Here is a 12,799-nt window from a genome sequence, read left to right on the forward strand (position 1 = left end):
GTCAACAACTCTTTAAATAGAAAGATTCGATTTGTCTTTTATTATTTATTCACCCAATGAAAAGGAAAAAAGAGCAAACATTGATCAATAGCAGAGCAGAATTTGACTGCCTTTATTGCTGTAATGGATTAATAGCATAATTGAACTCTAACCAGAGTATATAAACGCATAGATCGACGATGGTCTAAGGAGAACCACATACAAGTTTCTTTAAGCATATACTCAATAATACAATGTGCATCATATGAGTTAATTTTCAGAAAGATTCCAAATATCAAATGACCACTCTGAATAATAATGGCAAGATGTCATCCCAGAGATACCCTGCCAAAAAGATGGTGAATGAAAAAAAAAAAAAAGGAAGATGAACAATTAGTTGGCAGAACAAAAGCTAAGAGAAAAAGTAAAATTTAAGGATGAAGAAATTAAAAGCACGTGAGCTGACAACAATGACTGAAACCCAATGTTAAGGAGTATTACCGTTTAGTTAGTTCTTAAACTTTCTTTGCAGTTTGGCAATATTCACAGCTGCTGTCACATAGACCCAATCTTTCATACCAGTCAGGAAGTTGAAGTAACCATGTCTCCACGACCTATTCAGCATTAAAGTTCCGCAGACTCCCCAGAATCCAACAAAGAAACCAAGAATCGAGCTCACGTAAAATTCGAGAGTTAGAAACTGATCGTCCTCATCTTCTAGAGTGTCTGAATCATCGTCTGTGCCTGGAGTTGGAGTTGATTCTTCATCCGGACACATATTTGCAAGTGGAAGGCCACAAAGTTCAAGATTTCCAGCGTACACTGAAGCATTGAAGCTCTGGAGCTGAGTGCCTAATGGGATTTTTCCTGACAAGTTGTTGTACGACAAGTCCAAGACGCCAAGACCACTTAACTGAGAGAGGCTAGATGGAATACTTCCAGAAAACAGATTTCTAGACAAATCCAGGAAATCCAATGATGTTAACTCACCAATCTTCGGAGTGATTGGTCCGGTTAAATTGTTTCTTGAAAGGTTTAAGGCAATCAACCCCACAAGATCCATAATCTCTTCAGGAATTGCTCCATCTAATTTGTTACTCGAAAGGTCAAGGCACCTTACAAGTCCCAAAGTACTTTTGTACTCATTTTCACTTCCTTTCCAAGTCAACAGTAAATTGACCAAATATTTATAGTAATATCCAATTCCAGGGAGAACTAAGAAAGATTTGGCGAACCCAATGGTAGGATTGGAACATCTTTCATAGGTCATGGCTGAAAAATTATTGAAACACTTTGGTATATTTCCCGATATAATGTTTAAAGAAAGATCCAAGATTTGATTAAATCCCAGATGGCACAATTGATAAGCTATATTTCCATGAAAGTTATTAGATTTTAGGCTAAGAACAATCAAATTTTGTAGACTTTCCCCTATCCACGTTGGTATCTCACCAAAAAATGCGTTCTTCCCGAGATCCAAAACTCTCAGTTGGGAGCAATTCCTTAAAGATGAAGGCAATTCCCCGGCTAACCTATTGTTGTGTAAATTCAGTGTCCGAATGTTATTTAGGAAACCCATCGAATCCGGTATTTGTCCTGAGAATCTATTATTTGCCAAGTTAAGAACGAATAGGCTATCAAAGTGCAACCAACAATCGGGAAGCCCTCCAGACAATAAGTTACTTGAGAGATCTAAAAAGTTCCAAGTGTTTTCACTAATAGAACATAAGAAAGAAACTGATCCTGAGAACTTATTTTTAGAGAGATTTAAGAACAGCGAATTTGAAGGAAGTGGTGGAATTGGGCCCTCAAAGTGGTTTGAATTGATGTCTATACTAGTACCACCACTACGAGTACCATCAAACCTTAAAGACAAATCAGGAAGTTTACCCTTGATATGATTGTTAGAGAGATTTAAGTAAGAGAGTTCACTGGACAAATCCCAGAACCAATCAGGAATACTGTCTGAGATTCCAACATTGGAGATGTCAAGAAGTACAAGCTGATTCTGAGTTTGAAGCCATTTTGGAAAATGAGGTCCCATCTTGCAAGAGGCAAGACTTAACCATTTCAGTTGAAAAGGAGGAACCCAATCATGGCTCAATTTCAAAGTCAAAGAGTTCTCTTTCAAGTCAAACATCTGCAAGTTGGACATATTGGGAAAAAAAGTTTCAGAGATAACACCTGTGAAAGAATTCATACGTAGTGACAGAGACTTGAGCTTCGACAACTGGCTGAGGCTTTTGTCTATTGTTCCATTTAAACGATTAACGCCAAGCATCAGTGCTTCCAGTGATGAAAATCCTCCAAGATGAGGTACTGGCCCCGTGAAGTCATTATAACTTAAATATAGCCGCTCTAGTGAATTCACCACGCATCCACCAGACAGATGTTGAATTACCTGCGAGAATTGTCCACTGAGTTTGTTTTGAGGCAAGTCTAACTTTTGTAAGCTACACATGTTTCCAAAGAATTTTGGAATCCCACCTTCAAGTTCACTATCAGAGAGATCAAGACTTTTAAGAGAAACCATGTGTTGAAAAGCCTCTGGAATTGAACCTCGTAATGAATTAGAGCCAAGGTCAAGATAAAGAATATTCCTACTAAGATTGAAAAGCCAAGGGTATACTGAAGAAGAAGGGAGATTGTTGTCAGAAAGATCAAGGTTCTCAATAGACGTACTCAAATTGAAGTGCCAAATAAACGATGGATTGATAGGTGGAAGAGCACACGAGCGTAGGACTAATGTTTTTAGGGAATGGAGCTTGGCAACTACTTGAAACCAATCACTAGATTTAGTGAGATTAATGTAACTCAGGTCAAGGTGTCTTAAAGAATAAAGACGAGAAAGCCAATCTAAGCTTCCCACACTAAATAAACTAGAGTTTTCTAGGTTGAGATATTCCAATCCTGAAAGGTCCCGCAATTTACGAGGGAATTCTGAAGGTGTGCCACAAGAGAGATTGAGGTACCTCAATTTGCTGAGCGAACCAAGGAACTTAGGAACTGGGCTTGCACTGAAGTGATTGTTACTAAGGTCCAAATGTCTTATATCATGCAATTCAAGCAAAGCAGGACTAATTGTACCTTTCAAGACCTTCCTCTGAGCGTTTTCCTTGTCGGATGTTCGAAGATTAAGCACCTTGATATGGCCTGTTGTGTTGCTACAGCGGACTCCTCTCCATTTACAGCAGTCAATTTTGTCATCTTGTCTTCCCCAGGAAGACAGAACGCCATGTTCATCCACCAAGCTCTGTTTAAAAGTGCGAAGCGCTTCTCTCTCCTCATCAATGCACTTTATCGTTTTTTTGTTAGAATCAGCAATTGTGGGCTTCAATTGAAAAAACAACACAGAAAACAGAGCTATATTTTCAAATAGAAGGAACAATTTGGATGACATTATAATTATCATTAGCTTTGAGGATATATTGTTATATCGAAACTCCTGGACTCCATGCCAATTTATACTGTTGTGTATAATCTGCATCAATTATTGAAGCCAAGAAAAGTCTTCAGTCCGCGCGTTGATTATGTGTTAGGATATGAAAATTTGAGAGATGATTAATGCCAAGAAAAGTCTCCGACGAATCCCAAACACACAACAATGCAAGGCATGGATAAAGAAAGTCGTACAATCAACATCCATGTAACATTGCCGTGGAAAAATGGTAAACACACAAAATAAAACTGGTGTTGGTTTACGATTGAGATGTTTATGATGCTACTATAATAATAATACCAACGTGAACTATGTTTTACTTTTTTTTTTTTTTCAATTTTCTAGAGCAGAGAATGGAAATTTTTTTAAGGCAAAAATTAAAATGCTTGGCTTAATTCATGACACGCCCATACTGGACAGGGATCAGAAATTTCATGGTAGCCAACTACTCTCTTTACCAAGGTGAAATGGAGGCTTATTGGTTAAAAGTCTAAAATTTGAATTTTTTTTATTTCAAATTTTTTTAAAATTGCTCGTTTGTTTTTTTAATTTATATATGATTTTTAAACATTTACATTTGAATTTAAAAAAAAGAGTAAATTTTTATGACTTTTATATAAATAAGAAAAGGCACGAAGAAGTAAATATTATATCTCAAAACATCTCTATTAAATATACTTATTTGCTAAACTATAAAACTTAAGCCCTTTATTCATTTTAACTTACAAGGATATAAATGTTAAATAACTGTATTTAAGATTTTTTTTATTTATAAAAACAAATGTAATGTCAATTATATTTAGATATTAAAAAAAACAAATCATATATAGACATTTGTATTCAAACCATCAATTAACACTTCGACCAAATTCGGACTAATTTTAAATTTCCGATTAAAAAACTAAATGAGTATTAATTCTTCGTGGTTGATTGGGGAAGACTTGTTTTATATTTCAACTTAAGAATTAATTAAACAAAATTGCAAAAGTACTATTACGCATCAGATTCATACTTGTCTACATATTAACGCCAACATGAGAGGCTCTGTCTCAATTAAAAATAAATTTAATCAATGATCTTAATTAAGTTCTGAATCAGCCATCTATAGATACGTCCTCTTTCACAATCTGTCTTTATTTTATTAACACGTCCACAAAAGAAAGATTAGGGTAATTGTTTATCCTTATCGTGCATGTTATCTTCTTAGCAAGGGCCACCATGTTTGTATATTGATTTTGAACAATTAATTTTCCCCTGACTTTGTTGCCATTGAAATTAGAAATTTCCAAGCAAGGGCCAAACGTAATTGTCCCGCTGACTTTGAACGGTTAACTGTTGACTTTGCAATAATGCTTCTCTGAATTTGCTGTCTAGAGGCACGTACATATGCTTTACATCATCCTTGTGTTAGCTTAATAAAAATATTAATAATATATATAGAAATATATTGGGAAAAGGCTCTTTTCATTTATAGGGTTTAGTACAATAGCCCATTTCATCCTTATTTTTTAAAAAATAACTCGTTTCATCCTTATTTTTCAAATAATAGCTCAAAATACCCTTCCGTGAATTTATAATAGTTTACTCTATAATTCATTGAGAGCAAAATAGGATTTTTAGTTAAATAAATATATAAAGCTTTTTAAAATAAATATCTCAAGAATAATTGAATAACATTTGACTTTTTTTGCATAAATTTAAAATTTAAAATTTAAGTATAACTTAATGAAACTAAAGAATATGCAACACACACACACACACACACACACACACACATATGTGTGTTCATTAAATTCTTTTTTTTAATAAAAGTCAACAAAATAATAATAATAATAATAATAATAATAATTTTCATCAAGAATCATTGTTTTTATTAAGGTCAAGAATAAGCTAAAAGATAAAAAAAAATTCCAATGCATTATATATTTTATTCTGCAATATTTTTAAATGTATTTTGTTATGTATTTAGTGTGTATTTTTTTTAAGTAAACAAAGGAGTCTGTAATTACGTTTGGTAGAATAACAATACTAATTGATCATTTATTTATTTATTTCGACCATGTTGAAGTTAAGTTAAGAATAAGCTAATGAAAGGGTGTTTCAGGCTATTGCTTAAAAAATAGGAATGAAATAGGATATTATTTAAATAGTAAGGATGAAACAGGCTATTGCATCAAACCTTAGAGATGAAAAGAGTATTTTTCCAAATATAGTTTAGATTATAAACTTAAATAAATTACGTACCTCTACCTCCAGTCATTATTATTTAAGTTAATTTAAAAAATGGTTAGAATTTTCTAGTCTATTCCTCTATATAGCCTTTAATTCAATTGGTAATTCTCATGGAAAGTCGTATCTAGGTTAGGCTAAGGACCCTTAGTCTATTTAATGGACTTCATTCACTTCCCTCCATCAAGAAAATGAGAAATTATCCTCATCTTAATTTTTTAGAAATATGGAGCAACTACTCTTTATCATTATCTAATCAAAAAAATGTGAGTAGTCTTAATTCATCTCAAACTCATGAGTCTTAATTCATCTCAAACTCATGAATGTGAGCCACATTAAGAACATGTATATAACACATACTTTGAGATTAGTGCGTATATTAATTTAATGATAATGCATGTAATACCTCCTTGTCACCAATTTTTGTTTCTGATGTTAAAATACGCATAAGAGTACTTCACACAATCGCCAAATTTGGATTTATGGCACTTAAATTGTAACAGCCTAGGCAAATCTCACATTGACGAAGTACAAGAAAGATGTTGAGTTTATAAGAGGTAATCCACACTTTTATTGATAAGATGAGTTTCGGGATGTATTGGTGTCCTTGAAACAAAACCATGTGGTCTTGTTAAGGCTTAAAACAGACAATATCTTATCAGGTTTAGGTTGAATCATAACATAAATACCATTCTCATGGAGCATTCAGAGAAAAATAATAGCTTTGCTGCCTTGCTGCTTGAGCTTTTGACTGGCAAGAAGATATATGATTTTCAATGTTGTCTTGATGAAACTTTATTTAAGGATTGGGTCAAGAAACATATTGATAATAATAGGTTTGTTGAGATAATAGACCCCATTGTCGTTGGAATTCAACCGGGTCAAGGAAAATCGAAGCAATTGCAAATTCTTGTAGAACTTGCCTTGAAATGTCTCTCTGTGTCGGAAGAAGATAGGCCAGCAATAATAGATGTGAAGTTGAGAGATTAGGATCAAAATCACTTGCATACTGCAGGGACCAACGACAGAGCTCCTCTGCTTGCTTTGTGATCTTAATTCCCGAATTGGCCATCTTCCTTGGTACCATTTCCTTTGATGTTAAAACCCTTGTTTTCATTTGCTAACTAAAGTCAAAATACTTCGCAGGTTTGTGGAAGTTAGATCAAGAACTCGTGTTTGAGAGTGTTAGATGACCGATCATGATCCTCCAGGACCTCACTTAACTGTTTGATATTTAATCAAGAAACAAAGGAATTAACAAAATAATTAAATGAAAGCAGAATAAAAAAATCACAGAGAGAGCCATCAAATACAGAATAAGCAGCCTTGATTTGTTCACTGTGTTGAAGCTTGGTGAGTCTTCACTTTCGTGATCTATGACGTGCGGCTTGAATTCTTGTTTGCCTTGCTTCACCTTTGCTTTGTTGAACTTGGTTGTCGCCTAGGAAAGCTTGATACCTGAGACTCGCCTGCTTCTTGTACCTTGTCATGTTCAATGTTTGATTTACTTTACTTGCTTCCTTCTTCCATTTGTATAACTTTTAATTAATGTATTATGAAAAAAAAAGAGAATGTACATCCTCATGAATCAAAGAAACATGCTGGGAAAGAGTTAATTCAAGCCTCAATCATAGGGCAATGACGCCATCTCTGTTTCAGATTCCTCCATCTGAGGTTGCCAAATGTTCTTTACGAAGCTATAACTAATATCATGAGAATTGAGAGTTGAGAGAACGCAACAAGAATTTGGACTATCCCTCTGGCACAATTGCAGAGATGGGAAACCAACACAATTGCAGGCACTTGAATATCTCTTAATTCTTCACTGCATTCTTATTAAATCACCACAAGACTAATTAAACGACCCTAAATTTTTCATTTGACTCCAACTGGCGACTGATGTGGGCTGCAAACCTGCATTAAAGAGGAAGGTGATAAGCCTTCACGCCAGAATTTGGCGGAGCTGCGAGTCTTGAGAGAACACAACTTGCAAAGAAGGAAATAAATTCTGGAAATAAAAGCAAAAAGACTGTCAACACCAGAAGTCATCCAACTTAAATCTCCTACTGCCGCCGTGGATGATCTTCAATCTTCATTTTGAAACAAAATCATATTAGAATCTATTAGAACCTGTAGAGTTGATGAATTCAAATAGAAACCAGTGCAAACGGCAGCGTATTGGGCTATCGGTTAAATCCGTTATAAAGTCACGTGAGGGAGCTCGTGATTACTAACTGTAAACGACGTTACAGCTTGCGTTTTACTCATAACTGATTCAAGAAATTGCGCGTGCTAAGTCACGTGGTCACTTAAGTGCATCCCAGTTCGGTTTAACGGTCTTGGACACGTGGAAGAGGGCCGTGCTATCTGGGTTCATTGTTCTGTTATCCCCCTGTAATATAAAGCTGGTTTTGCACCTCACTTGCGGGATTGATTCGAGAGTATTCGAGAGAGAATCTTGGAGAGAGAAAACTAATTCTTAAGCTCTGTATCCTTAATTCTGAGTACTTGTAGTTTCTTCGTTGAATCGATCAAAAAAACAATCTCTGATGTTTTCACTCGGGAATGTAAGTCTTGAAAAAGATTGGACCACGTTATCTCTTGCTCTCTCTGTGATTTTGTTTCTGATTCATTCTTTTCTGTTGTTTAATTTCTGTTCTTGAGTGGTTAAGTCTGTTGAGAGGATATTGAATAGATTCTGGTTCAATTTTATTGCTTGTGTGCAACTTCTGTTGATCTTAGTCAAAGATCATGGGCAGAGTTTTGGTTTTATAAGATTAGCAGTTCAATCAAATCTCTACAGAACCCAAGTGGTTTATTTTTTCTTTCCTATTAGGATTAGGTTTTCTTACTATAATTATAATTTAAGGTTCTTGATGGGTGTCGAAGCCAACAAAAATAAATTCCTATTCTAAATAAATTGTGTATAGTGATTGAGCAGGGTCGTGTCCACAGAGATCGGTAATTATTTAAATCCTTTTGAAACGTAAAACGTAAAATAGGGGAATTGTTGACAATAATAAAAATCAAATTAAAATAACAAGAATGCAAATTAAAGTTGTAATTCAAATTGGAGAAAGCTCTGGTTGAAGGAATTAACTCAGCTTGATTCGACTACTGATCATTGATTCAAATATAGATTATTATTACTCATGAATAGACCGGTTATAGCTACTGAGACCCTCTAATAGCCAATCTCTCCTTAACTAGTCGATAACCAAGGTATGACCGTTGGTTATTTCCCTAATCAATAGACAACCCTAGATACGATCATAGAATTTAATCAATTGACAGCCTGAAAAACCAGAGAGACCCAAATCCTAATCAACACATATGATGATTCATTTAAATTAGATTGTTTATTCTCACAACACAACTCTCTGCTATGTTATTTGTCACAAGCATTAAATTCTTCATACGATGAATCCTTTAATTGACAATAGATTAAGTTGATAATTAAATAGTGGCCAATTACCTAATTAACAAACATAATCATGAAACTAATTCAGAGAATAAACAAATACCCAAAAAGCAATAAAACAATTAAAGCACAAGAAAGATCTCACAGTAGTGATGAATCAAAGCTTCATTATCCTTCAACCAGAAAAATGGGTTTAGTTCCTCATAGAGAGAAGAGAAAAATTAGATCTAGGGTTTCTTTCTTTTTCTCCAATCCAAAAATCCCCTCTTTTTCACAATAGATTCCTCCCTTAAATACTCTCTCTCTCTTCTCTTTTAGAATTCTATTTAAAATAAAATATTAATATCTGAAATATTAAATTCGTAATTACAAAAATAACCAAAAATACAAAACACGTTAAACTAAAAACTGCAGGTCCGCAGTTGACAGCACGCGCCCACGCCTTATCAACAAAGTTCTTCTGACGCTCATAATTTCTCCAAGAGAACAATCCTCCTTAAACATCATCTTTTAGCTCAATTTTATCACCAATCAATAGAATTGCACCTACAAAAGTAAAACACAAGTAAAACATTATTATTAAATGCAAAACATCGATATTAAGGGAAGTAAATAATGCAAAACTAGTGCATAAATTGCACTCTAATAGTTCTAATTAGATTAGAATTAGGAATGTGTTGAGCCACTATAAGTAAGTGGTTCTCATTATGTTTTTAAGCAAGCAATAATAAAATTAATTCTAACCCCTGTTAATTCTTCTCTCTCCCCTCTAAATTCTTAAATTCCTCATCTTTTCTCTCTTGAATTCTCTAAGTAAAACCCTAGAATCCTATCATCTTACCCTAATTTTCAACTTAATCAATTTGGATATGCAAAGCTTAACAGTTGTAACACTCCAAATTTAACACGTGTGGAGCATGTGATAGTAGGAGATTACTTACATATTGAAATCCTTACACAAAATCTCAACCTGAAATATCTCAATTTTTATTAAACAAATCAACAAATCCACAAGTCAAATACTTGACATTTCTCTCCCAAATCATAAATGTAACAAAAGTTTCAAAATTCTCCAATTACAAGTTGAGAAGACTAACAAGCTTAAAGAACTAGAAATTCGTCCTTCTTTTATTCAACTAGCAAAAGTAAATTAATCTCTAACTCCAAAGATAAGCACATCTCTCAACAAGTCACTCAATCTGCAAAAAGTAATGACGAGAAGTGAGCTATCAATTCGGCAAGTAAAACCGTTCCCAACACCCCAGGGATATCCAATACCAAAAGTATTGCAAGCCTTGTTTACCAATATATATATCACAATAAAAAAACGTAAATTTTACAATGAGATATAATAACATAAGGACAAATTCATAAATGATCCAGAATATCGAAATCATAATTAATCATAGAAACAAATCATATAATATATAAATACAGGACACAAAAGATTAGCTCATGTCACATAGTGTCACTTATACTCTCGATGACCAGGTTGGAATAGAATGAGAATCAGAATATCATAGACACAATCTGAATAGAAACTCAATACTCTGTGTTTGTGTGTGTGTGTGTGTGTGTAAGTATATAACGGAATCAAAATGACTACGGACAATGAACCAAATTATTTAAATTTATTTTTCCTTTGTAGCAAATTACACGTGGTACTTTATAATGTACGTGGCACTTTAGTCCTCGAGATATGGCCCCCATACAGTCTCAAAAGGTGGCTCCCGCATAATTTTTCATAGATAATTTAAATCGAATACGTGAACATAATATTCATATTAGATTCATAAATGATCATAACAATGATTAGGCTTGCAGAACAATTTCCATTCTAACATTTTATAGATAATTTCAAAAATATAATTATCTAGCAAAATAAATTGCACATTTAAAGGCATTTATAATATTTTGTTAAAACCATAAAAATGGCATAATTTTCAAATTTAAAAACACTCACATCAATTATTTTTGTTATGAAGAACTAAGAAAACACACGTACTTGTAATAATATTGAAATATCAAAATTATCATATATATCTAGTACATTAGATATCAAGTACATTAGGAATAGAGTTACTTATCTTGATAAAAGCAATGATTTAAACACACCTCTAAGCCTCTAACAGTCTCAAACACCTCCAATACTTTAAACAAATACAAGAAATAACTATTAATAACTTATTCCAAGAACTTAATTTTCTAATTCATACCCGTAGAAGTCTGATTCTCTGAATTTTAACTCTTAATCTAATAATCAAAATGACACAAAATTACATAGATCTATTCTCGACATCCATGGGTATCTCCAATAAAATTTTTAGGAGGATCCAATACCAAAAACATTTTCAAAACTATTTGTTTCTTATTAAATTCAAAATTGTCTCACAGTGTCTTAACTGAATAATATGGGTCCCGAGATTTTTATAAAATTATATATATATAAAAATTGTGAAATTAAAATTGAAAATACTAGACACATATATTTACCAAACACTATCAGCTTCTGCAGCTTAAAAGTTACAGCATCTTTATCAAATATCATCAGCTTCTACTCCACATCTATAGCTTTTACTTCACAGTAGCTGCAGTTTAAAAGTTTCAGTACCTCACTCCCAAACGCACTCTTAGTCTTCTGATAAGTGCATATTTTTCATATATTTTGCTATTAATTTCTCCATCTTTTTCTTGTTTTGATCTTAAATATTCTAGTTATTTCAGTTAATTTTTAATTTAGTTATTTTGTTAAAATTATATTTTATTGTGTTAATTTTTATCTTAGTTTTTTTATTTTTTTATTTTAGATATATTTTGGGATTAAAGAGAAATTAAATCAGAGCATTCAGGAAAGAAATTTCATTGAAAGAATTGAAGATCGAGAAACAAAAGTGCACAAGAGATCAGGAAAGAAAGATTTAATTTGATTAATCAACATGCATGCAATCACGTGGGAAACATATATTGTGATTAATTGAGGAAGCAAATATTTTGGCATGGCTTTAAATGGCAAGCACGTGATGGGCTTTGGCTTTAACAATATTCATTGGCCAATTAATTGTACAAGTTATGTGCATGCATGAACAAAAAGTGGCGGCTTGGCTTTTGTTTTTAATCCTTTCCATGTGAGGATTTAAGGCGCACAATAAAAGCTACTATAAAAGCTAGACTTGCGGCAGAATTAGAGGAGAATTGGAGGATCGGCAGCCACACATACAAAAACAATTTGCAGCCGCAAAGGAGAAGAGAAAAAATAGAGGAGACAGCCGTTTGAATTAGTCTCTATGTCTAGTTTTATTAACTCTTTTATTCTCAATTTAATTATGTTAGAATAGATTTTTTATTTGGTTGAGGGTGAATTCAAAACCCTAAATATGCTATGCAATTGAATTTTTTAATTTCTATCATTCAATTTATTTAATTGAGATTGTTTATGTTCTTCTATAATTAATGTTTATGATTTTATTCTTGTCTTATTTGAGTGGCCAATTAGATAGAACTTGAATAAATTCTATTGCTAGATTAAAATTCTTGATCCATAATTGTCTTGATATTTTAATCATTAGTAGTAGGTTGGAATCAGTGATTTCGATTGGAGAACATAACCTAAGTTAAATAATCCGAGCTTGTGTGTTTATTGCCTAAATCAACCTAATATCTTTCTCTACTTAATGCTTCTATTATCTTAAATTTAAAGAGCTTGTTTTTAAATTATTTAATAGTTAGAGATT

The 12,799-nt window shown here is 33.0% G+C and overlaps 1 protein-coding gene across 1 annotated transcript in view; it reads right to left on the reverse strand.

Annotated features, from left to right (window-relative positions):
• Positions 1–487: 487 nt before the first annotated feature.
• Positions 488–12,799, reverse strand: part of LOC18033478 (receptor-like protein EIX2) — a 14,443-nt gene continuing 2,131 nt past the window's right edge. Inside the window, exon 4 of the mRNA XM_006421079.2 lies at positions 488–3,310. Coding sequence (XP_006421142.2) covers positions 488–3,310 — 2,823 coding nt within the window. The remainder of the gene's footprint in view (positions 3,311–12,799) is intronic.

The sequence above is a fragment of the Citrus clementina genome, unplaced genomic scaffold (genome assembly GCF_000493195.1).
Source record: "Citrus clementina cultivar Clemenules unplaced genomic scaffold, Citrus_clementina_v1.0 scaffold_9, whole genome shotgun sequence".
Lineage (NCBI taxonomy): Eukaryota > Viridiplantae > Streptophyta > Magnoliopsida > Sapindales > Rutaceae > Citrus > Citrus x clementina.